This window comes from Netta rufina (assembly GCF_964035555.1).
Source record: "Netta rufina genome assembly, chromosome: 24".
NCBI classification, from domain to species: domain Eukaryota; kingdom Metazoa; phylum Chordata; class Aves; order Anseriformes; family Anatidae; genus Netta; species Netta rufina.
In genome coordinates this window covers 1,888,470-1,915,998 of record NC_140148.1, presented here as the reverse complement: position 1 = coordinate 1,915,998, position 27,529 = coordinate 1,888,470, and the positions used below count along the sequence as shown (strand labels likewise).

Genomic DNA, 27,529 nt, shown 5'->3' with positions numbered 1-27,529 from the left:
AAAAAAAAAAAGAGCCAAGACTCAGCAAAGAGCACGCGGAGGGACCGGGAGGCCACCGGGCGCCACCGAAAGCCCGGAGAGAGGTGGGGAAACTGAGGCACGGGGAAGGCGGCCCCGGCGTTGGTGTAAAACCGGGAGATTTACAGCGCCGCACGGCCCCGAGCCATTTGGCACGGCAGCTGCTGCGAGGGAAGCTCAATGCAAAAAATAAATTAAATGGAAGCAAACGCTCTGGTCACCTTGGGATGGGGTTGATGCCGCAGGAGCAAGGGCGGGGAGGCAGCCAGCATCCAGCTGGGATTTAAGGATTTAATCCCCCACTCGAAGGCTTCCTCGGCTTGCAATGGGGACGCCCCCGATAAGTTCCCCGTGGGGAGGACGTGGGGGCCGTGCTCGAATAGGACCAAGGCTGCTGCGACCTGCGACCAAAAGGGTTTGGCTCAGGGTGCTGAGACCACAGGGGGGGGGTCCTCTCACTGCGCCCTGGGGGGGAGCAGCCCTGGGCAGGGCGCAGGAGGATGAGGATGAGGATGAGGATGGATGGGGCTGCCCGGCTCCCAGCTGCCCCGCTCATAAATCACGAGGAGGGCGGCCAGGTCCGGCTGCTGGCGAGCTCCCTCCTGCTTTTGGAGGCACAGCAAAGCGCGGCGCCTCCGCCGCCCCCCCCCCCTCGCCATCTGCACGCGGGTGTATTTTAAGAGGTGTCGGCGGCGGGGATGCTAAACCAGGCGAGAGGAGAGCGAGAAACCGGGGCTGCAGCGGGAGACAAGAGGCGGGGGCTGCTGAGAAGGAGGCACGGGGGTGGCACGCGGACCCCCACCCTCTGGGGAGCCCCCGGACGAAGCCCGTGGCCCCCAAATTCCTGGGGACCCCCGCCCCGCTCGCTGTAGCCCGACAGGGTCAGGCCTGGGTGGCACCGAGGATGCTGGAGCCAGCCCGGAGGAGCAGCAGCTCCCTGCCACCAGCTCTGCTCCTCCATCCTCACACCAATCCCCAGCTCAGCCCCCCCGTCTGCACCCCTTAAGGTCCCCAAAAAGGCCTGGGGCCACAATGCCCCATGTTGGTGCCATCGCTGGGGGGGCAAACCACGGCCCCGAGCCCCCGCTGAGCACCCCAGGAGCCAGGCTGCGGCCGGGGTTGGTGCGGAGAAGCCCGGGGAGTACCCGCTGCCACCCCAAGAAGGGTGACACATCTGTCCCCAAGGGGGCTCGGAGCACCCAAGGGATGGGGCTGCCTCTGTCCCTGGGGGCTTGGGACCCCCCAGGGCTGCGTCTCTGCTCCTGGCCCCCCCGGGTTCAGCTCAGCTCCAGGCTCCGACCCAGCAGCAGCCCCAGCGTCGCCCCCCGACCCCATCCACTGCTGGGGGGGGCTCACGGACACCTTCAGGGGGGCACGGCGGGGGGCTGAGCACCGCGACCACCCGGCCCCGGCCCCGTTCACTTACCAGCACCAGCACCAGGGAGCAGGATCGGGCGCTGGGGTAGGAAAAGGCTTCGGGGGAACCGCGGCGCCCGCGCCACCCGGCAAGGCTACGGCGAGAAAGGGGAATAATTCAAGGCAAGGGAGCACGAGGCGGTACAGTAACAGGAAATATTTAATTTTCCAATCTCCACTTTCCATTTTTATAAACTGAAAAGAAATTTTTTTTTTTTTTTTAATATATTACAAAATATCTGTACAGAGACAAAGGTACAACCAAAAAAAAGGCGCGCTCAGGGCTCGAAACGGAACTCGGGAGAGGTACAGAGAGAGCCCGGCCAGCCGCTTCCCCGCCGGGCACCGACCCCAACGCCATCAAATTCGGGAGGAGAGGCGGGGTGGGCTCCTCCAACAGCTTGTCTGCAAGCTGCATCGCTTCCTAAATCCTGTCAACGCATGTTTTCCCCCCCCTCGGTAAATCCTTTTGTCTTCTTTGTACAGAGCCACTTCAAAAAAAAAAAGAGAAAAAAAGAAAAAGGGGATGCTGAGGCTGCAGGAGGGCGAGCACCCCCCCCAGCACTCATGCAACATGGGGTGAAATTTGGGACCAAATCCTTGGCCCTGGCACCTGCAGCCTTCACTCTGTCATTGCAGGGACCGGGAGCTTGGTGGTGGGACCAGTTTGGAAGAGCCACTGGTGGAGGAGCCCCCAGCTCTGCCCACGCCTCTGCCAGGGAGCGGCGAGAGCCACGGACCCGAACAAGGGACAGAAGTCCGGGATTTCTGTCCCCTGCTCGGGGCGCAGAGGGCCAGGAGCCCACCTGGGGTCCCTGCTGCAAACCTGAGCGGCCCCAGAGCTGGGGCTGGTGCCTCGTGGTGCCCCCCAGCCCCGGCATCGCCCCACGGGGAACAACCCCAAGCTCGACCCCAAAAGCTCACGGGGCTGTGCCAGGTCCTGGGGAGGCCGCTCCTGCCCTGCTGGGTTAAGGAAGGCTCCGTCCTCGTCGGGCTTTTCTGGGGAGAAGCCAAATTTGGAAAGATAATAAATAGGCATCCGCTTCCTAAGAGGATTCAGCCCTGGAACACGACTTTTCCTTCCAAATTGGATGGGCTCGGGAGGAAAAGGCAGAACAACAACAACAAAAGCTCCACCACGCACCAGCGCTGGCAGCTGCACGGTGGAGAGAAAAAAAAAATAAATTAAAAAAAAAAAAAACAACTCTGGAGAGGTGACTGCTTTATTTAGCGCGCTCTGCGTCTTACACAACTTCTCTTCAACCCCCTCCCCCCCCAGCACGTCAGGCATAAACTGGCAATTAAAAAAAAAATCAAGAAGCTGCCCCAAACCCCAGACCCACGCCGGGGATGCGCAGCAGGAGCCGCTCGCCCTTCCCGGCCGGGCGCATCGGGGGGGGGGGGGAAAAAAAGAAATAAAGCCAAAGGCTGCCGCAATGCCTGTGAACTCAACAACTCTGTTTTCCATAGGAAAGGCCTACTTGGAAAAAAAAAAAACCTTATAAATATGTACCTCTGGTTTATTTGTCTCTCTTGTCAAAGTCTCATGGAAATGGGCACTGCAGCGCCCTGCGGGAGGAGGGGACTCCCGGGGACACTTCCCCAACAAAAAGGTTTCTGCGGCCCCGAGCTGCTGCCCGCCCCACAGGCAGCCTCCTGGAGCCTCCCCACCACATTCGGCGTTGGTTTTGTTTTCAAACTTTAATTCTCTCAGCGGTTTGGAAGTCCTGACTGACAAAGAATGCGTATTTTCTGTGTGAGGTGTTCGCTTCGGCTCTCGAGCATCTAAAAAAAAAAGAAAAAACCAAAAAAAAAACGCTTCCCACTGCAACTTTAGGGCAGGAGAGGTACAAAACTCAAAGAGACCCCTCCCGAAAGCCAATTTTCTAAGGCTACTGTCAGAAGAGAAGTGCCCCAGAGCCACCAGGGTCGGAACCTCAACGTGGAATCGAGCGAGGAAGGGGCTGGGTGGGAAGGAAGCGGGGTGGGGAGGTCTGAGTACAAGCCAGTGCCCCGTCCGGGCTGTCCACAGCCAAGACAACTGAGCCCAGTGTCCCTGCAGTGATATATTTCCATTTATTTATTCTTTTTTTTTTTGTTTTAAGGGGATTGAAAACATCGCTTTGGGAAGCAGGCTCTCCCTCTGCCCCTACCTGCCCCCCTGGCTTCTCCCTCCGAGAAGCGCCGCAGCCCAGCTTGCGAAATTCCTTTATTTCATTCCTCCGCCGCGGCTGGTTTGTCCCATTCCTCCTCTTTTTTCACTAGCTCCCCCCCACCTCCTCTGCTGGCTCAGGGCAGAAACCTCACCGTGGTGGTATTTTTTTTTGTTGTTTTTTTGTCACTACCCAAGCACGAGAGCTTTTCCCAGCGCGCCCCCCCGAGCCGGGAGCAGGGGACGTCGCAGCAAGGAACGCAACGGGGAGCGCAGCCCAGCCCTGGCTCTGACCCAAATCTCACTCACGGCCACGAGGCGAGGCAGGGAGAGGCGAGGGCGAGAGGACGGGGATCAGTAGGGAACCCCTCGGCCCCGTCCCCCGCGCGGAGGCACTCGGCCGGGCCCTCGGTAAGCCTTGCCGTAGGGCACAGCCTGGCTGGGGGCACCCCATGCGTGGCCAGTTCCTGCCCCGCTGGCGGCGGCCGTCCCCGCGCCCAGCTCGCCGTAATTTTGGATTTTGGCCTCCGGGTGCAGCAGCGTGGTGGTGGTGGTGGTGGCGGCGGCGTTGTTGCTCCCCTCGGTTTTGGCGAAGGGTTGCCCGACCGAGTGTATGGCTACGGGGACTCGTGCGAAGCGGAGGTCCTGGTCCCCTGGGAACTGGACAGAGCCCATGCCCTGGTAACTGCTCGTCTCCCCGAGGTGGCTCACGGAGCCCAAAAAGGTCCTGCTTTTCCCCAGAGGCTGGGCAGAAGGTTCCAGCAGCGTCTGGCCCGAGTTCAGCTCCTCGGCCCCGAATCCCCCCTCGGAGCCCTCGGCGCTGTAAGTCCTGGAGGAGTGGGACCTGCCGTAGTCCGCCGACCTGGAGGCCTGGTGCTCGTGCGCCGCGTGGCTCTGCGACTCTGCCTCTTGCTGGGAAAAAAGCTGCAGCAGAGCAGCCGTCACGGCTGGGTTCAGCTCCGGCGCTGCGTTGGAGAGGTCTCCTTCGGAGAGAGGCGGCAGCGGCGGCGGCGGCGGTCCGGGGGGCTCGGGGGGTCTCTTCTCTGGTGGGAGAATGCGAGGAGGACATGCTGTGGAAGGGTTACTCCTTTTAAACACCGTCTTAAAAAAGCACGCGAGCAGATATAAATACATTTCTACCAAAAGAACCGAAAAAAATAATAAAAAAAAAGAAAGCAAAGAGCCCTACAGCACGCCAGCCTGCTCTCCAGGATGCGCTGGAAGGGAGGCGGAGGATTTTAGGGGCTGGATCTCGCTGCAAGCCCAGCACACACCTCCCTTAAGGGCTCCCCAACGCTCCCACCTAGTCAGCAGCAGCTGCCCTAACACCTGGGCACCCGCAGAGGGAATTCCTGCTCCCCGATCAAAGGCTAAGGCAGGGAGGGAGACAGATGTGAGCCCCGGATAGCTCGTGCACCTCGGAAACGGGCCTCCTGCCCACAGGGACACCGGTGGCACACGCGTGCCACCGAGCTGGTGAAGGGTTTAGAACAAAACCCAGCCCCAAAAAACAGCCCCAAAGCCAGCCCCGACCCCATCCCATGTCCTAGCCCCAGCACCAGCTCCTGCTTGTACCCACACTGATGGGAAGGGGACAGCTGCCCCCAAGCTGTGTCCCCAGCCGTGTCCCCTCTCTGCCTCCAGGGCTCCTTACACCAGGGGCTTCCTGGCTTCTCCTGCTCCCCGACCCTTTTAAGAACTTCTCCAGCCTACAGCCCCAAACAATCTCAGCCCCCAACCATTTGCATAGCACCGACTGCCCTGCCACACGTGCAAGCCCGTCCCCTTTTCCTTTTCCCCTTTCCCCCCCTCCCGGCTCAGACCCGAAGCAACAAGCACTCCTATAGCCAAAGGATTCCTCCTGCTAAGAACAAAAGCACCCTCCTAGCACGCCCCCGCCGGCCCTGCTCCTGCTGCTTCGCCTCCCTGAGCCTGCAGGAGAACAAAGCAGCCGGGTGAGGCGATGTGAGGAGCCCAGAGCAGAGCTCGGGCCCTGTCCTGCCAAGGCAGCCGCCCGCAGGACGCTCCAGTCCTGAGCCCTGCACTGCCTGCGCCTCACTCAGCACCAGGATCGGCTAGGTGGTGATTAAAAGCTATTACTGGCGATGACACAAGAGGCCACGAACGCCTTACTCGAATCAGATCCTCAAATCATGTGCAAAAGTGGTTATTAAAAAGGTCAAACTTTATTGTGAAAACCAGTAGTCTTCCAGGACCACCCCTCCACCCGTATCCGTCAGTCCACTTTAAAACTAGATTGTATTGAAATCCAGAAAAACAATCTTCAGGTAATTTTAAAGCCAAGCTGATTTGGGGACAGCATAGCATTTAAAATAATTATAAACAGAGAACAACGTTATTTAATTGAATCTGCTCTACAATAACCTAATTATCTTCCAGTACTAGGGCAAAAAAAGAAAAAAAATTAAAAAAAAAAAAGCACGATCACAACTGGCTTGTGGTGGGCGGGTGTGTTGAAGGCACGAGAACACAGCACGTTCAGCTACATTGCAGAGGAGTTGTGTATCGGGCCAAAAGAGGCTCCCTGGAGAGTCTGAGACATACTCAGGAGGCGCTTCTAGAATTTGGTGAGGTCGTCACAGGATGTTGCTAATAATTCAAAAAAATCAACAGAAAAAAAAAAAAAAAAAAAGACATGGAGATATTTACACTCACCTCTGAGAAGGAAATCCAAGAGATCACTGATACAGTAGGTCTTTAAACATGCCTCTTACTCGCTCTACAAGGACCAGCCGTGCGGCTCAACCTCAGAAGCTGCTGAATTTCAGTGCTCGTCCGAGTCAGACCGGGACGTACGGACCAGGCAGGCTGAAGCTGGATGCACAGCGTGTGCAGAATGGCTACCAGCCTCCCGTTTCAGCACTCTCCAATATTTCAGTTCTCATGCTATATTTACAATCCTCTCTGCGCTTTTTTTCTTTTTTTTATTTTTTTTTGGGGGGTTTTGTTTCTCGAGTGGGCAGGAAAACAGGACGGGAACGGTGCAAAAATAGCTGGGCTAAGTAAGACAGGGAAATCTGCATGGCTGCAGATCCAACGCCCTGTGCAAAAAAAACCTACCTGAGTGTGTAAACCCAGTGTGGAATAACAGCAACTAATGACAGGGTGCAGCTGCTAGGAGTATCAGAGGAAGAACTGACCTGCCACAAGCTTCCCCTTTCATTTTTTTTTTTTTTTTTTTTAGGGAAAAAGCAAAGCCTTTCATCTTCACTGACCCACTCACAGTGGGGTATTATAGGGTTTCGTGTTTTGGAGACCTGAAGCAGACCAGTAGGTGTGTTTTGGCTCTTTGCAGTTGTTGAAAACCTCCTTAACAGCCCAGTGCTTACCGCAGGGAGTGGGTCAGTGTCTGCCTTTGGAAATCTGGTGCTTGCCCACCACATCCTAGCCCCCAGCTCCTCCCATCCTCACCCCCTGCCCCGCTTCACGAGCCTCCCTCTGACACAATCCTCCAAACATCTCGGTTCCTCCCGGGCAGTTAAACTACAGAGCCTTCCATACGAGTGCCTAATTGTTCAAACAAGTGAACGGCATCCCAAGATGCACAGGCTAGGGTCGTGAGTATTTACCTGTGCTTTCCTCCGGATGCACTGTCGGGGTTTTCCTCGGCCCCCGCTGCTCGCTGCTTTTCTCCCCTTTGCTCTCCTCCAGGGTTATGACAGGCTCCTGGCTCTTCATCAGCTGGCTGAGCAGAACGGCCAGCACGTTCTGCATTTCTCCCTGAGCACCGGCTGCTTCTGGAGTCACCTGCTCCTCCAGTGGCTGGGCCTCCGTGGGTGGCTCTTCTATGGCTTCCTCTGCTGCCGCCGCCGCCGCCGCCTGAGACTCCTGCTGCTGCGTGGTGGCTTCCGTCAGAGCGTTGATGGACTGGTTGAGAGCCTCCAGCTGCTGCTGCATCTCTGGGTTCGAGTGTACGTTTAACAGCTGGGCCATCTGGGGGACGCTCAGATCAGTCTGGCTCTGCAGCAAGTTCAGTAGAACAGCGAGCTCGCTCTGATTCAGCTGCTGGGTGATGTCTCCGAGGCCTGCAGGAAACACGAGAAGCATCACAGAAAGGTCAGGTCTCACCGCTCAGTAATCGTGGCACTGCACCAGCCGACACCTTCTCCACGGGCCCGGGGAAGGCGTGGAATCCTCCTCCTGGAGCTGGTGAGATTGTTTGCTCAGGTTTCCCCATCAGCGAGCCCCCTGCAGCCTGCGATGGGCTCCGAACAGCGCTGCAGCAGCACCCCGTGGCACTGCTCACACACTGCACTCACCCACGGCTGCAGCTCTGCTCTGTTAGGAAGAGGGAGGCTTTGTCAGCGCCCAAACCTCACAGAACCACGCGTGGCTGCTCGTTAACATCAGCTCAGCCAAACCTCCCCCCCGCCTTGGGGCTGTAAACAAACCGAGGTCATCCCAAAATCACAGCACCTACACCCCTGGTTGTGGCAGCAAGCCACGATGTGGGATGCCAAGATGTGGGATTGAGACCTGAGCCCGTTTCAGGGGTGATCAGGGCAGCAAATGAGGGCAGTCGGCTCCTCCCGAGGTCCTTGCAACACTCCGTGGCCCAGGAGCACTGCCTCCTGCACTCGAAAGCAGGTTTCCTGGGCCAGGGCTAAGCTGCTGTTTGGGCTGGAAGAAGGGCGTGTTCCGCTGATGCAGCCAAATAAATGAGGTCAAGCTGAAAGCGATTCCTCATGAAAAGCTGGCCTGGGATCAGAGGGCTCCGTCCTGAGCTGTGAGTTTGTCTGAAATGCCTCCTTTAAATGGCATCACCTCCCTCTGCACCACGCAGGACCAGAGAGCCCTCTGAGTGACACGGGTGTCCCTTTCACACCGACCCTGCGAGCCAAGCTCCTTGGCAAGCACGGTGCGCTGGGTTGGTTTTAGAAGCTTAAAATTAATCTTCCCTTACAAATTCAGCTTCCCTTCCTGGTGCACAACCCATGCCCTGCCACTCGCTCCTCTCTCTGTTAATCCAAGCAGCACCTTTGGTCCATCTGCCATGTTTCAGCAAACACATGGGTTGTGTTCCCTCGAGCAAGAGCTGTCTTCCTCGCTACTTGTCTGTTCAACATTTGACACAAAGGAATCTTCAGCCCGCATATGGGTTTTCCTCAGGCTTCTAGAGAACAATCGGAACGGTCTGGGCAGCTCTGTGCATCTCCACATTCCTGGAATCAACATCCCTCCCCTCCAACTATTTTTGGGACACCAGAAGGTTGAAGGCGTTTTGGTCACAGTGCACAAGTCCCAGTCCTGGGAGTCTTTAAGACCAGAGGATCTTTTCTCTAAGGAATCACGCTCAATAATAGACATTTTTGCCCACCAACCCCTAGTCTGTTATCTCCCATGCCTAAGCTTTATATAATTTGATCAGCAGGATCAGACTCCAGCTCATTTGCACACTCGTTAGATGGCTGCTCCTGCCAGCCTGGTATCTGTTACTCTGCTGGCCAGAGTGACTCCAGGATTCCTCACATTATTCTTTGTGAAAGCGGGCTTAGGAGCCGACAATGTAACTCTGACTTCTGAAGACCAGCCAGAATGCTCTGTAGCCAACAGCTTTCAGAGCAGACAAAAAAAAAAACAAAACAAAAAACAGGAAGGTTCTGGAATGCCCCTTGTGTAGAAATGGAGGTGAAAGAATGAGATTGGCTTGAAGAGACTCAAGCAGCCCACATCCAGAGGAAACCGCAGACAGAGGGAAGGCAAGGTATCAAGAGGAGCCCTTCACAGGCCAGACGAGGCACTGACCTACTGCATCTCCAACGCCAGGCTCTGTTTTGAGCTGGGCAGGCTGTGAGTGCACAGGACTGCTGTTGTTTTTGACAGTGTCTGTGCTTGTAACAGAGGTAGTTTCTTTCCGAGAAACTTTTGATAACGGTGGCTCCTCCACTGCGATCCCGCTCTGCCGCTGCCGCCGTCGCTTCTTGCTCCACAGCTCGTGGCAGTCCTGCCAGTGGGGAAGGCTGGAAGAGAACAAGACTCAGCAGGTAAGAAAAACGGCACCAAAAAAAATAACAGAAAACATTTGAAGGCCACAGAAAACTATCAGTGCCATCAGAGAAGCAGGGATGTTCCTCTGACTGCAGCCCTACCATTAAACCCAGAAGGGGTGAGCGCTAGAACCAGGAAAGGCAGCTCAATTTCCTGTGAATCAGGTGATCTGCACTGAGGTCTCGCTCCTGAATGGAGTGGGTTTGCTACAGTACACACACACCCATCGTGAGCAAACTTACACCCAGCTCTGTGAGCACAGTGGCTTTAAGAAAGCAACTCGTTTGACTAACTCTGAAGGAAGGGGAACCTCAGACACCACTTGCTGTACTCACATGCAAAGTAGCTAGAGCAGAATTTTATAGTCTGCCTCATTGGGGTGGGAGAAGAGAGCTGCAAACAGCACTGCTGAGCGCTGTTCACTCTCCTAGCCAACTAACAAGTCGTATAAACACGGCCTGGCCTCAATGGCACAGAGGACAGGGGTTTACTACGTGCTGCTCTCACATCTCCCAAGCTTTAGAGCACCTTACGAGCATTACGCTGAGCTTTATAAAACCAGCCCCAGTTTCAGGCAAAAATGAAGAGACCACACGAGCTGTCTGCTCAGCCATCTCCAAATCCAGGGGCAGAGCTGAGAAACGAATCCAGAAATCCTAACCTGATTCTGAGGGAAAAACCAAGGCCAAGCCGGTGACTCCTTCCCAAAGCTCGTTAGCAGAGCCCACCACCGGGGAGGATGCCAGCTGGAACTTACTCTGGGGGTGCCATTTTGCTCAGGTCAACGTCCTTCAGGAAGTCACTCTGCAGGGCCTGTTCTGCTGTGCAGCGCTTGCCAGGGTCTAGCGTCAGCATGTGGTCCAGCAGGTCGAGAGCAGACGAGGGAATGCTGCAGAGAGTTGGAAACACGGCTGAGTTAAGGGGTTGTTGTGAACTGAGGGAGCTGCCAGCTTCCAGAGAGCCACCTCACGCCCAGGAGAAGTCCGTACGGTCAGATTTTTATTACTAAGGGATGCACAGCTCAAGGACATCACGAGAGGAAAGAGATCCACAGTATTTTTAGCCTCATTTTTCCCATTTAGGAAGCGCAGCCCTGCCACAAGTCCCACAAGCTTATCACACGATTATCCTCTCCCCCCAGAGAGCACACCTCTGAAGTCACACAGCCTCAGCACCGGGAGAATGCCACGCTGCCAGGCGTGACTTCCAGATACGGACAGACAAGGCAAGACCCAGCTAAAAGTGTCCCACGTGCGCAGAGGCAGGGAGTCCCTCCGGAAAGCATGTGGCAGATCAGCTGTTTAGTGGACAGTGAGCCCCTTCCAGCCTTCCACAGGTGGGAGAAGCCCTCCTGGCTGCCTGAGGATGCAGGATAAGCACGGGAAGCACTGCTCTACCCTGCCAGGTACACTACAGCCGACGGATGGATCTGTCTCACAAGGTAACATGTGGCTGTAACCCCCACGCTTATCCTTTCCTGAGTGGAAACTCACAAGGAGAACTCCTCACGCAGGCGCCTTCGGTATTGCTTCTTGGGTTTCATAGTGTTGAAGTAGGGCAACTTGATGACATCTGGCCACACTGCTGGACAGGGGCTCCCACAGAGGCGGCTGAGAAGCAGAAAAGCAGAGTAAAATCAGCAGGTGAAACGCAGCAAGAAGCAGAAGTGTCACTGAATCAAGTGACGACATTTCCTTTCTAAGCAGCTCGGCACACCAACAGCCCAGGTCTGTGCACACTTTGACAAGGATTAGATAAACAACAGGTTAAAAAGATGGAACCAGGAAGAGAAAAAATGCTTACCCAAGTTTATAAAGCATCCAACAGAATGAATTTTCAGCGAGACGTAATTTAAGGTCATGATTTTTGCACTCAGCTAACTACAGCAAAGTTTACTGAGGGTGCATACGTTAGTAGCCAGACACTCGATAGTAGGAATGGACACCTAGATGCTTAACTATTCACTGTTGTAGTTCCAGTCATTTACTGATCCTTTTTTGCAGGCAGATTAGAGAGAGAGGGCTCTTATAATACAGCGACTATGTGCACGAGCAGTTTCTGCAGTACCTCTTCTCATAGGCATGCATGTGCAATGCTTTACCTGATTAATTCAAGCTGAGCCAGTTCCAGATTGGCTTGAAAAATAGGCTTCTTTGTAAACAGTTCCCCGAGGATACAGCTGGAAAGAGGAAAAGCAAGAGGTCACGACAGCAAACCCTTGGGACGATCGTTTGAACACTGCAGCATTTCTGTTCAGCAGCAGGTTTGCCTAAGGAGAGTTATTTGCATCGGGGCTTGTAGTTGAGGACTGACAAACTAACCTACGTGTACAGTCACCAATTCCACGCAGCTGGGAAATAACACTCACTAGTCTGGTTAACACGTCACGAGCTTCACACTAACTCTTTGCAGGGAGAGTAGGATGTGCCAACAGCTCAGTAAGAAAAACAGGCAGGCCTCTTTTTCCTCCATTTCAGCCCAATTATCCTTCCAACTTCACTGCCACAATTTGGGGGATATCTGCGGGCCCAAATATCCTCAGCTGCCAGGAGCCTGCTGTTTGTCATGGCCAAGCACAGAATACAGCCACAGAACGCACACACAGCACTTGTACAGCTGGAAGGGAAAGGAGAGGGGGCAGCTCTGGCTCAGTCAGTCCTTAACATCTACCCTGAAGCCTTCTGGTAGGAATGACAATCAGTGCCAAATATAGCAGCAGACTGATAGAGGCACCTGTCTGCTGGCGCGGGGCTGACCCCACTCATTTGGCACAGGACTCTGAATAGCAACTGGACTTCACGGCCAAAGTTTCCAGAAGTAATTAGGAGGGCCTGCCTTTTACAATGCCTTTGTTGTTGCGTACTAAGTTCCACTAAAAGGTTACCCACGTATATCACAATGGGATGCACACACTTCAGCAAATCCAGTCCCACTTCTAAATGTTGAATCCTCAAGATTTTGGTTCCGAATCACTTGGAAGAGTTTTTATCTTTGTGGCTAAACTGCCCAAAGACAGCATTAGTTAGGGGACAGCCACCTATTTACTTAAAGCACAGAATTTTGTAAGTATTCCTATCCTATGACAGCACTCTCTGCCGAGCTGGAGCAGATTTTCAGAGATTAGCACAAGTCAGAGGCTACCTTCCATCAGAACCTCTCCATTCACATGATGTGCCCAGCCCAAAGAGGACAGAAGATACAAGCCAGGCACTTACCCACAGCTCCACACATCTATGGCCGGCGTGTAACGCTCCTCACCTAGCAGCAATTCTGGAGGTCGATACCATAACGTAATGACTTTATTTGTGTATGGACGGCTGGAATGGAAACAAACGTAAATTGACATCGAGAACCATAAAACCCTTGCAAAGGGTAATTATTAATTCCAAAGCGTAGAGTTAGCACGTGAGTAGAAGCAGTGGGCCTTCAAGTGCCTAGATTTTCAGAGCACCTGAGTTAAATAGAGCTGCTGAGATATCACAGCTTTTATAATCTTGCCTAAATGTACCAGGCAGCGGGTTGTAGGTACTCAAGACTGAAAAATCCTGACCTGCAAGAGGCAGCAGCACGCTGCCACAACTGAATAGTGACCGACCTCAATAGCTCAGAGCAAAATGTGGTCCAAGGCAGGCAGAGATGTTTCAGTTCCTCATGGGTGTGTCTAATGGGAGGCTATTAATACCAGCCAGGAGGATTTTCTCCTGACAGCTGGAACTGTGTTACTGCACTTACACCATGCTGGAAATCATTTCTCAGGCAATGCCAGGGCTTCCAAGTGAAGGGACTACGCGAGTATCAAGAACAAAGGAACTCATCCCACCTAGGTAAGTCATTTTCCTTCTCCTCTACCCCCAGCCTCACCTCTCCTCCGAGCTGTAGAGTCGGGCGAGTCCAAAATCTGCAAGTTTGATTTGCCCACTGAAAGACAAAAACATTCACAGGTTTGAACTGAGCTGGGCTCACGTGCTGCAAGCAGTAAAAGGGAAGGAAATCTCTCCAGGTAGCAGAAAGGCCTAGCCAAGCAGTATTTGCAGCAATTACTTCTGGCTCTATCAGTCTTAGTTTTTCAGACCCCATTTCATGTTTAAAAGAAACGAAAAGTAGTAATTCAATCCTATTTCTCTCACCATCCCAACAGGTCAATGTCTCAGAAGTTCTTATATGACAACCAGACACGCGGATGCTATGTGCAGTACCATTCTCACAGGTTCAAAGTTTTCTAAGGGTATCCAGACAACAACTTGATAATTAACAGCAAATGAATAACCCTAATGTATTCTGCAACAGACTGTGTTACTGCCAAACACTATCTGGAGAAGAGAGAATTCAGGGAGAGCTGCTGCTTTTGACCTTAACCCTCAATGGTTTCCCTGCATACCAGCACTTCCAATAAACAGTATTTCTGCCAAAACGCCATGGAGACCAAGGGCACAGGGAGATCTATTTAATTTAAGCTAACACAAAAGAAACTTAACTACAAGAAGCTGCAAAACAGCGAGCAGAGGGTCTGATGTGGAGAGACTGCTACTGGCAGCACGTTACATGGAAGGCTCTTAGGGCTGCTCCCCCTTGCAGAAGGAGCTGTGTTCTCAGCCAGCTGCAGCACCCACAAAAGCTAACAGTTGGTGGAAACACACAGGGCTGTATTCTTACAGGGGTTCAACACCTCCTATTCCTAAGCTTCCTCAAAGTGAAGACAACGACCGAGTGCTTTCAGCTGAACCCATGGAGAATGCAGGGAAAGGAACTTGGAAAGAACCGTGCCGACTGCCAGGTTACCTGTTGTTCAGTAAGATGTTGGAGCACTTGATATCTCGATGAAGGAAATTCTTTTTGTGACAGTAATCCAGACCTTCCATTAACTGTTTCATGAAAGACTTGATATGGTCCTCTGAGAAATGTACCAAGCCAGATTCTAGCAGCCCCATTAAGTCATGGTCCATGTACTCAAACACAAGGTAAAAGGCACCTGGCAAAATAAAGAGGAATGATTAAGACCAGAGAGGAGAGACCAAGGAGGAAAAAAGAATGGAAGCACATTCAGTTGTTGAAACACTTTCCTTTGTGTTTTCAAGCTGAACATCTGAAATCCAGATGTCCAAATTCTGAACAAATCAGTTACCTCTGAAATAGCCATGTTTACCCACCCATTTTTTATTTTTAAAGTTACTTTGATGAAAAATATTCTGCTATGCACGCCTTGAACTGGTGCTTCTGTTGTCCCCTTCTCTCATGATGGGGAAGTCCACAAACAAACCAAAGCAGGTGGGATGCTGTTGCACCATTCTTCCACAGTGGCAGAGGACAGAAAGCTTTCCACACTGCTGGTGAGTTACCAGCACTAATCAGTGTTAAGTGACCCCATATAGGCTTTTTTTCCCCAAAAATTGCTTCTCTGACCCTACAGGAAAAAATGCAATGTATCCTTTTAAGCCTGCTTCTACCTCTGCACTGCAACAACGCATGGTAACCAGGACCTATCCTTTGATGTTAAGGCCAAATCTGGACACTGAACTTGCTGGAAACGGGCACTGAGGAGGAATGCAACAACAACAAAATCTACAAACACCGGGATTTTAATTTCACACTAACAAACAAACGAAGTTGCAACACCTCTTCGGCTAATTGCAGCCCCACCCTGCAGCAAACACTACCTTTGTCCTTCTTGAAATCCAGTGCATCTTGTTTGTCCGTGACAATTTCCTTCATGTTAACAACACTGCGATGGATCAGCTGCCGAAGAATTTTGATCTCGCGGATGGCTGTGATGGGGAAGCCTTCCTTTTCATTGTCCAGTCGCACCTTCTTGAGAGCCACCAATTCACCTGCCAGAACACGGCAGCGTTAAAGCCTCCGCACACATCCCTGCTAACAGCTCTGAGCTTCCAGCAGGACGCTGAGCATCGCTACAGGCAGGGCCAGCATCCACCCAGACACAGCAGAGCTGCTTTAGTTACCACCCCACTGTTTTTTGCTAGCAAAGCTCTGTCAAAAGTTATCACACCAACACAAGACAGATGACACCGGGGCTCCTCCTAGTTTGCTTTAGTGGAAAACCAGACAGGTGAACTCAAATTACCCCAGAAAAAGCTCCAGTCCCTTTCACGAGCTACAGTAAAACCCGACAAGGCTTCAGTTGGCATCTATGGCTGCCACGGTTGTGCACACTGGATACACAATTCCAGGAGCAGAGAGGGCAGCTGGGCACTCAGCAGCATTGCAGAGCCTGGAATGACCTTTACCTGTATCCTTGTCCTTGGCTTTGTACACCTGCCCATACGTCCCTTCTCCAATAATCCCGATGATGTCAAACTTGTCCACGCAACGCTTCCCCCAGTCGCTTTCTGTCTGCCTCCTTTCCCCATATCGAGGACAACAGATTCTGAAAGAGGCAAGAGGACTGTCAGACAGCCGAGTGCTCCACCCCACCCCTCAGACACCCCCGTTCAACCGTTTGGGGCTATACCCTAAAGAACAACAGCAGAATTTGTCTGTGCTCTCATGTGCTGTGTACGTTTAAGAGCTTAATGAATTATGCTATGTGATCTCAGCTCTCCAGATCCAGGCACTGTCATACAGGGAGAAAATCCTACTCCAGAGACTGAGGCACCCCAGCCAGAACACTCTCAGGATCTGATCTTCCCCCTTTTTCTCCTCTTGAGGAAATAAGGAGTACAAAGCAGCGTGGAGGTGACGAGCAAAGTGGCTACCATGCCACCTTAATTCCCCAGACTTTGAGATGGCAGAACCACTCTGCTACAGCCTTCCTGGGGCACGCAGGTTACTACACAGACCTCATTACAGGCTTTAACAGAGTAGCTTGAAGAACCAAAGCCTTATCTTTATCTAACAACTATCAAAGAATGACATTACAGTAAGACAAAATTATTATTTGGAACTTTTGTTTCAAATAAAACCCAAATTTCCAGGGTTTATACGAAGCGCAGCTAGCACCTTGCACAAAAATTACCAGGGGAGCTCGCTGTCTCAATAGCTGCATAAATTTTGCTGCCAAGGGGAGTCGTGTGTGCCCTGCACACAGTCAGCTCCTCTAGGAGCTCCAGTGTGCACCACAGCACTACCGTAAAGCTTTGGAAACCCCGGCTGACATCTCTGAAGAAATACAAAACCTAACAACCAGAAAGAGCTGAAAAAAAAAAAGAAAGAAAGCCTTACTTTGGTCTCTTCTTGAAGGGTTGCTGAGGTGGTGTGGCTGCCTTTGGTTCCGGGGAGTCGGGAGGAGATGGATCCCCCCCAGGGAGCTCTGGAGGGAGCGGGAGGTCCGTGAGTAAGTGTCGTGGTCTCTGCTCTCTATCTTTCTTCACAGGTTTTGGAGGAAGAATCTCTTTTGGACTAAACTCCGAAAAGTTAATACAACACAGGAATCAGACTTAGCAGCCAATCAACAAACAAACAAACATTCTACCGTAGGACTAAAGCTGTCTATTTGAGAGCATAAAGCTAGGAGCCCAAGTTTAAGTCCCCAAACTAGCATAGCCACGTATAAAACTGGAAAATAGCCTTAAATTTCACAACGCTAAGAGGTCAGGAAACGAGCGTTACGTTTGAATGCATCATCTTCTAATAAACACGCGGCTCTCCGCAGCTAGCACTTGCTCAACGTGCTCAAATAACTGCTGCTTCTGAAGTTCCTGCCCGACTGCTCAGGTTATCAGCCAGCACCGCCTTCCGACCTCACTTCCTCCCTCTCGTCCATTTACTGCCCTGAAATTCAACGCATGACTTGGCCGGGATCGCTATAAATACCAACCCAGAACCACGGCTCTGAGCTTCTTAGCAAGGACTGCCACACGGCTCTGACTTCTGCTGAGAAACCAGAAGTTAACTTCTTTTTTTTTTTTTTGTGTAGTTAAATTATCAATGGCATCAGCTCATTCACGTACATGGAGTACATCTCTTGTGTACGTACACGGCAGGAAGAATTCCTAGGGCTGAGTTGGCAGGAGCTCTCCTACACACAAATCTGTTTCACCAGGCAAAGGAAGACTGAGAGGTAGGAACCACCTCCCAAGGTTCATTTTTTTTGGGTGGCCAGCGGGAGGTTTGCAGTTTGTCAGCATCAGCAGGCTGAGTGCTCATCAGCACAGACATCTCCGCTGAGATGAACGCTTGGAAGCGGGTCGTTTGTCTGATTTTCCTCCCAGACACTGCCCAAATAACAGGAAAAGCTCCCGTGAAATACAGTCAAGATACAAGCGAGGCAAAGCAAGGCACTGTCCTGGCACTGAGGTGTGTTCTGTAAAGGAACGGGGCAGCAATCGTCTGTCCCCTGCTACAGAAGCCACCACGAGTCCCAGCAGCCAGGTCTCCGGAGGAAAATCTTCATTGAAAGGCGCTGCCAGGAGGAAGAAAATCAAGAAAGCTCCGAGAAACAACTGGAGCAGGAGAGCCGTGCGTGCTGCAGCTCCATCCCCGTTATCTGGGAATGCAGAACGGTGCCCAGGGAGGCGACCTCAAAGCAGGAGGACCCCCAGAGGAGGTTCTGCAGGGCAGCAGCCAGGAGGCCAGCCCTTCGCAGCCCTCCCACGTGTGCTGTCACACTGCCCTGCTGTCAGCCTTACAGACCCTCACAGGGACAAGAAGGCAGCTCCTTATCTGACTGCACGTTTAATCCACCTCTAACCGGCAGCTGTTTGCTTCTTGATGCTGTCCAAATACCTACTGCTACACGCCCTCTGACCCTGCCGAGATCTCAGCCTCTTTCCAGAGGCACGAACAGCGATTTCTTCAAAAGATTTCCCTGGGAAGGGCACAGCTGTGCCTGTGGGCTCCAGCCACTGGTGGCCAGCCTCAGCTCCCTTCCCTCGCCCTCAGCCCCTTCCCAAGGCTCTCTGTTAGCAGCTTACAGCTGCTCATCTTCGTGCTACGAGGTGGCTGCTGGAACTTTAATTACCACCAGGACATTTGGGCTTCTCACCCAGCACTGAGAAGGCTGAACGGACACTTCAGAGCTGCCCAAGCATCAAGGTGACAAAATCCAAAAGCCAGCCCCTGACAAAGGCTCCCAGAAGCTACCTCCTGTCCTCCCCACCCCCAGGCAGCACAAACGCCATCACTCGGGTCTGTGTTTTTAGCTCTCAGTGCTGTGAAGTCAGCCAGAGGCTCCCAAAAATCCGTGCAAGCTAAAGGAGCTGGTGCAACACCAGAGGTGATGTCTGTACCACCTGGTTCTTGCCTCTGCCCTCCTGCTGCTCCGCTAGGTGAGGAAGGAGAGGGGACCCATGGCACGCCCCAACTGCGGGGCAGCCAAAAGGCTGGGGAGGCTCTAATTGAAGGGGCTGCACGTTGTCCTGGGGTGCTTCAAAGCTTGTTTCCAGAGCCTACGCTCAGCAGGGCCTCAGAGCAGAAGTGTTTTCCGCTCCAAGCACGTGAAAACAGGAGTTAAAAACTTCTGCTCCTAAGAACGAGGCTGAGGAAGAGCGAACTTCTGCAGCAGGCGGTGCCGTACGCACCTCCCGCTGGCCTCAGCAGATCAAGGGGACTTTCCCCATCCTCTTACTGGCAAAAAGTCCCCGAATCCATTCCCTGAGCTAACGGCCAGCCCTGCCATCGTCCACCCTCCCGAGTTCACGCTGACAGCAGGCATGAACCCGAGCCACTTCCATGAACCTGAGCCACTCCTGAGCAGGGAAAAGGAGCTCGAGGCTGAGAATAAAACATGCGGTGTTCGCAGAGCCCTTTCTGTGGCTGGAAACAGGGGAACACAGCAGCAGGATCCTGCTGAGGCACGCAATTAGGCTGAAAAAGTCTGGAATCTATTAAAAACTACTGCTCATCCCGGGTGTGTTTAAATTCAACAGGTATTTGCTGAGCAACATCACACAGCTGAGGAAGGGCAATGTGAACAGGCACGAGTTTAACTTCTGCGCTGATAGCAGGGACAGCACTGCCCTCATTTACACCAGCACCAGGATAACCCGTGAAAAATCAAGGAAATTAATCAGAATTTTCGTGTTCACTCACACCGCAGGGCAATTAGAGCAAATCTTGACTATCACGTAACGCCCTCCTTGCTAAAATCATGCAGCACTAACAAATGAGACACCAAAAACATCTTCAGCAGTGGCCGGAGAGACTGAAGTTGTTAGCAGAACTCCAGGCCAAGCAGGAAAATATCAGGAGCGACCTTTTTGTTTCTTTCTACTTCCACTTCAGGTGTTTGGTAGGGTTCCCCTCCTCTCCTGCGTGCTACAGCTGGGAACGTTACAGCTTCAGAGCTGATCTCAGGAGACCAGCCCTCAGGCACCAACATAAATATATATTTAAGACAAAAAAGCTGAAGTTAGGTGCACTTTTACAGTTTTCAAACAAGCCATGCCTACGCAGTGGTTAATAAATACATCACTGCTCAGGTAGCTGAGAGTTACACCAAACCCATGGCATTTCTTTGCGTGTGGGCACTGTGTGTTCAGTGAATTTGGAAGAGGCACAGCTCTGCTTCGTGCTCCTACACTGGAATTGTTGGCTCCTTCCTGTTACTACGCACAGGTTTGAGAGAAATCAAGTTAAAAAGCAGCTTTGCAGCAAGTCTGTGCTAATGGCTGCTACAGCACAGAGTGCATAATGCTAGATCTGTGTTTCACTACTATGAAAAATATAAACAAAGTGCAAATTTCTGCCAGCCAGCATGAAAACAGAAGCCAAGCCCCTGCTCCTCACTGCGACCACGTGTAACGACCTGCACAGGACCACGAGAGGCCCCGCAGAGAGCTGAGGAGCCAGAAGCAGGAATGGCCCAGCAGCAAGGTGTCCTTACACGCGGCTCAGTCTTCAACAGACCCTGCAGGGTGAGCTGGGGACTGTCAGCCCACCCAGAGCAACCAGGAACCTGCCTGCTGGCAAACGCAACGAGGACGCTCCGTGGGACCTTACCTATCCAAGTCATCTTCCCCAACTAAAAGAGGGGGGAGCGGAAGCGGAGGCAACGTTGAAGTTTTCAGGTGCGGGATAGCAGCCGTCACAGACACTTGTGGTTTCGTAGCGACTTGGACAGAGGACTGGGAGTTCACCTGAGAGGATAAAGTAGACGTCCTTGGGTGGGAAGAAGATGGCAAAGACGTTGGGACCGAAGGAGGGACCTGAACGGGAGTCTGTTGGGATGGTGGCAAAGGCGGGACCGCGGGTGACGGAGGCAAAGGTGGCAACGGTGGAGTTGGAGGGGGCGGTGTGGTTGTCGGCAGAGGGGGAGGAGGTGATTTGATGGAAGGGAGCGGGGGTGGGATCTCCTTCTCTGCCGTGTCCGGCTCTTTCGGAGACCGAAGGTCCTCGGCCGCTGCTACAGGCTTTGAGTCTTTTGTTCCCGGCTGTTTCGAATCTCTGACTGGAGCAGGATGCTTCCTCTCCGAGTTCTCCTCCGCCTTGACTTTTGTTGTCTCTGCAGGTGCTTTAGCCTCTGCGTTTGTACACGGTAAGTTCACTAGCTCCGTATCCGAAGAAGATTTTTCAGATTTAACAGTTTTGGTGACCTTTTTAGGTTCTGTTCCGGGCTCCTTCAGTTCAGCCAAGCTGTTCTCCTTCCTAGCCAGGAAAACCGGCGAGCCCTTTGCCTCCTTTCCATCCACCTTGGCGGCAGCTGCCGCCGCTGCCGCCCGCTCCTTTTTCTTCCTGCTGAGCTCTGCCCCCAGGCTGGAGTTGAGCGGCAGCCTGGTGGGCGAGATGCTGGAATGGCGGCTGCGCGACCCAGACCTCTGCTTCTTGCTGTGAGATGAGTGCCTGGAGTAGCCGGGGCTTCGGCTTCGGGACTTCACAGACTTCCTGCAAACAGAAGAGGGAGATAGGTGAAAAAGCATCTCGGAGCCTCCGAGCTACTCACCAACAGCCTCGGCTCTCTGGGAACACCACGAGTCCGTTATTTCCCATTTATTTCCTCCAGGCAGGCTGTTATACCTGGCAGGAGAGACCGAAGACACCCAAACGAGCTCATGAGGACGAGCTTCAGGTCGCCACCCAGCCCGCAGTGCCCCTACGAAGCACGCCGTTAAGATGAGTGAAGGAGGGAGACCGCAGGAGCCCCCAGGTAAAGGTGAGATCTGAGATCGATGCACGTCCTGAACAGAAACTCGAGTCCAGACCATCAGCTGGCAGCACACAAGTGTTTCACTGCAATTACGTACAGCTTCAGAGGAAACAACAGATAAAATATGTGCCCTCCCGGGAACGCCGCCTCAGGACACATTTCGCCTCAAGCTAGTTTTTCCCCTGGTTCTTTTGCCACCATCAGAGCTTAAATTCGCATACTGGGGTTGAGGAGAAGAAAAACTGAGTTTTAATTCTGTTTGAGGGCTGTTCAGAGGGTCTCGGTCTTTGTCTCCAATAAACAGGCTCTGAATTTGTTAAGTTTGTGTATGTGCAGAAGGGAAAGCCCCCCTGAGCCCCCCTGAACCCCTGGGTGGTGACAGCAGGCAGGCAGGGAACGCCTCGCACCACCAGGGCACGCGGGGTGAGCCCCATCGGGGTAACCTCAAACCTGCTGGAGGCCGCTTGGGAAATGAGATTCTGCCTGAAGTTTTCACTCCATCACTTATTACGGGGAACAAATCTGGCTCTGAAGACACCAAACTCTCCTAAAGCACAGCTCTGCAGGAGCTGCAACTCCTCAAAGCACCCCGTCACGGACGGGTTTTGGTACAGCAGATGCTGGCTCACCTGCAGCCACACAATTAAAGATGAAAACCCAAAGAGCTTCAGAATTGGCATTATCCTGAGATAACAAAAGCTCGCACCTGAGCCCTGCTCCTTGGTGCCCTCACAACTAAAACGTTCCTGAGGAGCCCTGGAGGATGTAGCTGACCACAACCACAAGCTGTGCTGGGGTCGGCATCCCCCGCTGCATTTTTTGGGGAGAGGTTAGGAGGTGCTGGCACTCCGCTCCCTGCTCCCTCACCCACCTGATCCCCTATGGTTGCACTGCTGCGGCCGGTCACGGGGCCACACTGAGGACAGGATCGCGCTGCCCACCTGAAGGAAAACCTCTCCAGGAGCATGAATCCTACTGGAACTTCACAGGACACCAGCAGGGCACGGGGCTGGGCCCCAGCACCGCCACCACCCTGGCACAGAGGCAGCTCCAGGCCTTTCCAGCAGCTCACCCGCCACCATTTCACCCAGACCCGCTCCTCTTCTCCCTCCCTACACCACGCACCTTTTTCTCTTCCACTCCTCCCTCCCTACACCACTCACCCTTTTTCTCCTCAGCTCCGTGTTACACACAGCCTCTGTTTCTAGGCACGTTTGGCATTCCTGGCTCTGTTAGACCTGGGAAGAGGCACGGTGTCCAGAAGCTCCTCGGCTTCTCCAGCCCTACCAGGGGCACCAGTCCCATGATTGTACAACAAATCCTGCCCCTTGCTCCACCAGCAGCCCCAGCCGGGCTTGCTGCAGCACAACCACGCTTCCCCAACACTTCTTGCACCGCTGCCGCGTGGTCCAGGAGGGTTACAGGGACACAGAAGGTGCACGAGGTGATTTTGGTTTTTAAAAATGCTTCCTGCCCTCCGGAACCATCCCCAGGGCTTCACCCGCAGTCCCCCAGGCAGCCCCTGAACCCCCTCAGCTCCCGGAGCCTGCTGCAGCCAGCAGGGCTGGGCAGGGGGAGATTCGGTCCTCCAAGCAGATCTTTGTGCAGATAAATGGGGATAAAAACCACCTCGGTGCCTCCCTGATGCTGGGAACCAGAAATACAAGGCACTAACCGGGCCTGAGTTAGCACGAAGCTGTCAGCGCCGAGGAACCATTTAAAAATCCCCAATTAGAAGAGCGTTAATTGCTCTCCAAGTGAGAAGGGCGTGCTGGAAGCCTGCGGACCTGGTGAAGGAGCGGGGCGAGGGGCTGCCCCGTGCTTTACCAAGAGCTCTAACAGCAGAGCGAGGAGCAAAACAGCACCTGGGAGCTCAACTGCACGCCCCGCGCCCTGCCTGCTCGACAGACGGACAGACAGAAGCTGCCACCGACTCCTGTCAGCGACTTGAGAGCACACCCCACCTTCAGCAAGCCGACCCAGCTGCAATTCCTTCCTCTGGTTCTAGCTGCGATGATAACAGAGGCTGCAAGGCGTGAAGCCGCATCCCATCCCGACACCCCAAACCCTCCCGACCCACCAAACCGTCCCCGTTTGTCCCAAACCCAGAGCAAGCTGCTCCCTGCTGCCGCTTGAAACTCAAACCTTACTTTCTCCAGCCTGCACGGCGCCTCGCTTCGGTTTCCTACCTTCCTAACTTCCATTTTGGATGTGGAAATTAAACACTAAAAAAAAAAAAAATGCTATTTCCAGGCAGCAGAAATAAAGCAGTGCCCCAGAAAGGCCCGCGCTACCTCCCCGGAGGGCTCCAGACACGGCTGGGTGCTCACGGTGTGTGTGTGCCACCCGAGGAGCTCCGAGCACTGCTCCTGCCCCTCGGCTGCTGGAGCCGACCCCGAGGGCTTCAACCCGACCCCGAGGGCTCAACGAAGCGAAACCAAGGTGAGTTACAGCGCAGGGTTTGCCCGAAGGAAGGGAAACGCACCCGATTCCCTCCGTCCCTTCGCTAGGATTCATGTCACGAGTGGTTTCTGAGGCCACAGCCCAACTTTCTTTGGTTGTGCACGGATGGCACCGAGTTACTGGCCCAGAGCGGAGCCGTGGGGCACCGCCTGAAGGCAGAGATGCAACGAATTCGGCACAGGCTGAGTGCAAGCAGCGAGCAGCCCCGCAATCAGTTTTGGTTCGGGGTCTAGCGCTTTGCCACGGAGCCACAGACACCCGTAAGAAGTTTCCCACAACTTTGTCAGCCCCGGGAGCAGCACCAGGGGCTTCGAGGTGGCTCCCAGGTGAGATCAGAAGAGGAGCTGTGGTTCCTCAGCACAGATTCAGCTCGCCAGTTACAAGAAGAGCGAGCAAGCAAGCTCCAGGCTCACCTGGGACACGGACCATGCAGGGGAGAACCCCACCCACACACCCCTGAGCTTCCCACGTGTTTTTTTTTTTCCCCACCTGGGGCTGAACACGGACATTTAACAGTTGCCACAGCACAACTTCCATGGGGAGAGCCAGCAGGGCTAAAAGCACCGAGGGGAGGGAGGAGACGGGCAGCAGCTGCCCCTCGGTACCTGCGGGGTGCACGCAGCAAGGCAGCACCGAACCCAGCCCGCTGAAGCAGAGCCAGATTTCCTGACCCAGAAACAAAATTTCCTGACACAAAACCAGAGCAGAGCAGGCAGATTTCACCAAACAGCTCCGGGTGCTAGAGACAACACGCCTCTGACACAGGACAGAGCCCAGAGCTCACCCCCGCCACAAAACGTTGCGCTCCTGAGGCAAAAAGAAGAGCTCTGGGGGGAAAGCCTGAACTCAAAATCCCCCCCAAAACCCCTTGGGACCTGTGCTGGAGGCAGCCCCGGCTCCTGTTTGAGCAGGGGATGGGGGGCAGAGCGTTTCCAAGCTCTCCCATTCCAGGTCCCATCTTAATCGCCATGGAGCTGCCAGCAAAGCACCACAGCACCCGTGGTGACACCAGGAACTCCCTGAACATCATCCGCAGCTAGAAAAAAAACCATCAGGCCGTGTGTCTGTGCACCTAAGGGGAAGAGAAACGAACACCTGGAATAAAACGGAGTTAGAGCTGCCTCCCAGGAACAGTTTCCTTCTGCAGCAAACTGTCTGAAGAAAAAAGACAATTACCGTTAAGCCAAAAATCACCCGGTTCCTACTCCTGCTCCCAGAACGCCCCGATTCCAGCACTGAGAAAAAGTTTGGGCTGGAAAGACGGAGTTTGAGGAGTCCTCTAATTCGGGGGAAGGAAACACGCATGGGTCCGTTCCGAAAGGGCGAACTCTGCTCGAAACAAAGCCGCCTCCTGAGGAGCCCGATCCGATTTCACAGCAGCAACCAGGGGGAGGGACCCAGAGGCAGGTGGACGAGGTGAGCGCGTCCAGCGGGGGAGCGCCTGGTGATCAGAGGAGCACAAAGCTGCCCACGAGGCCGTGTGCAGGGGGCCACCAGGGGCCAGAATTCCACCCCAGGGGCCAGAATTCAACCCTAGGGGACAGAATTCAACCCCCAAACTCCTCTGAGCCACCACAGACACTGCTGGGTGCCACCCAGGAGGGGTTTCCCCAAACCCCACCCTACACAGCACCCCAAAGAGCCTCCCCACAGCCCTCCCACGCGGGTCCCCGACCCGTTACCACCCCGCAGGGCGCTAACACGACCCCAAAAAGGGATCGCCAGCCCCGTGGCCCCACAGCCACCCCGTCCCTGCTCCCCAGGCGGCGCGGAGGGCACCCACCTGGCGATGGGGCTTCGGCTGACGGAGCGCTTGGCGGCGAAGGGGCTGCTGGAGCGCCGGCGGCCGTAGGGGCTGGGCGAGCGGCCGCTGTAGGAGCCGCTGCCTCGCTCGTAGCTGGAGGAGCGCCTCCTGTTGTAGGGGCTGACGGATCTCTGCCGGCGGCTGTAGGGGCTGGGCGAGCGGGCGTTGGACTGGTAAGCCACCGGCTCCTTGTAGGGGGGGCTGAGGGAAGGCCGGCGCGAGGAGCCGCCGGGGCTCTTGCGATAGGGCTCGTAGGTGCTGGAGGTGTGCGAGCGGGGCGGGCTGAGGTCGTACTCCTGGATGTAAGAGGCTCCCGAGGGGCTGTCGTCCAGCTTGGGGCTGTCCGACCATTTCCTATGGGGGCTCCTGGATTTCCGCTTGGGGCTGTCGATGGTTTTGTAGCTCTTGGGAGCCTCCCGCTTGCGGTGGCTCTTGCTGCGCTCCTTGTGGCTCGACTTCAGCTCCCGATCCTTCCGGGATTTCTCCTTGTGCGCCTTGCCCGAGCGGGACTCCTTGTTGCTGCTCTTGGACGACGGCGCCTTGGGGTGCTCCTCGCTTTCCAGGAGCCTCTTGGAGGACCCCGACACCCTGTCCTTGGTCGCCCCGGCCCTGCTGGAAGCCTCCAGGCTCTTCTCCAGCTTCCTCTCCTTCTCCGCCTGCTTGCTCTTCAGCAGCTCGCGGACCCTCTTGTGCTGGTGGTGCCGGTGCTTCTGTGCCCTCTCGCTCCTCTCCGCTCTCCTCTCCTCGTTCTCCCTGCGCTCCGCCTTGAGGCCCACATCGTCCGAGAAGGTGTCCGAGTCCGAGCTGATGTCGTCGTACTCCACCAACGGCTTCAGCACGGCTCCCAGCGGGGCCGCCGAGGCCTCCTGAGCCGCCAGCACCGCCGGCCCTTCCTTGGAGTGCCGCGATTTGTGCCGCTTGTGCCTGGAGGCCGCCCGGTGCCTCTCCTTACCGCCGCTCCCCCCGTGCTGCGAGCCTCCCCCCCCACCACCCCCACCACCATCCTTCTTCCCTCCGTGCCTCTCCGGGTTGGGCATCCCTCCCCCGGCCGCGCTGCCCCCCCCCCAAGGGAGAGGGGGGCAAGGAGGAGGAGGAGGAGGAGGAAAGGAGGAGGGGGGGGGGGGGGGGCAGGCCCCAAACCCGGCCCCCCCCGCTGCTTAAAGGCGCGTTGAGGCCTCTCCTCCCCGCACCATGCACGGCCCCGGGGCCTGAGGGGAGCGGGGTTGGGGTTGGGGGGGGTTGGGGGGGGGGGGGTGAGGAAGGGCCCGGCCTCAGCGCCTCATCCGAGGAGGGCCCAGGCCCGGAGGGCAGCGCCGCCGCCGCCGCCGCGGGGGGGGGGGCCCGGGAAGGCGGGGTCCGGGCCCTCGCTGCCTCCACGCCTCTCCCTTAACCCCCCCCGGCCCCCTCCCGTAGCAACGGCCCCGGTCCCGGTCCCGGTCCCGGCCCCGCCGCCCCCCGCCCCTCACGGCCCCGGCCCCGCCGCCCCCCGCTCACGGCCCAAAGCGAAACGGCTCCGGGATGGGGGGGGGAGGGGGGGGGGCGCGCCCGGCAAGTCTCGCGAGACTGCCGGCAAACCTCGCGAGAGTCCGAGGAGAGTCTCGCGAGATCGCCTTCTCCCTCTCCTCCTTTC

At 54.8% G+C, this 27,529-nt stretch overlaps 1 protein-coding gene across 3 annotated transcripts; it reads right to left on the bottom strand.

The window, feature by feature from the left end:
- Positions 1-1,576: 1,576 nt before the first annotated feature.
- On the bottom strand, positions 1,577-27,302 carry CDK12 (cyclin dependent kinase 12). 3 transcript variants are annotated; one of them, XM_084301261.1, is made up of 14 exons: positions 25,879-27,302; positions 20,489-21,370; positions 16,772-16,948; positions 15,838-15,977; positions 15,250-15,420; positions 14,375-14,564; positions 13,457-13,513; positions 12,811-12,912; positions 11,697-11,774; positions 11,089-11,205; positions 10,353-10,484; positions 9,353-9,567; positions 7,177-7,632; positions 1,577-4,656 (listed from the first exon to the last, which is right to left on the bottom strand). In XM_084301261.1, exons 1-14 carry the CDS (start codon positions 26,934-26,936, stop codon positions 3,941-3,943), a joined length of 4,491 nt encoding a protein of 1,496 aa, XP_084157387.1. In that variant the 5' UTR covers positions 26,937-27,302; the 3' UTR covers positions 1,577-3,940. The 3 variants fall into 3 exon arrangements, with proteins under 3 accessions (XP_084157387.1, XP_084157388.1, XP_084157389.1); XM_084301262.1 differs by having other exon boundaries at positions 1,577-4,629; XM_084301263.1 differs by lacking the exon at positions 1,577-4,656 and adding an exon at positions 5,771-6,196.
- Positions 27,303-27,529: the final 227 nt, after the last annotated feature.

Bases quoted from the DNA above. Each gene is read 5' to 3' on its own strand.
- CDK12 (XM_084301261.1), bottom strand. From the start codon at position 26,936: ATGCCCAACCCGGAGAGGCACGGAGGGAAGAAGGATGGTGGTGGGGGT. The intron at 15,421-15,837 runs GTAAAGGTCATT...GTGTTCTGGCAG, and splicing joins AGCCAAGGACAAGGATACAG to GTGAATTGGTGGCTCTCAAG. The intron at 12,913-13,456 runs GTGAGGCTGGGG...TTTCCATTCCAG, and splicing joins CTCTACAGCTCGGAGGAGAG to CCGTCCATACACAAATAAAG.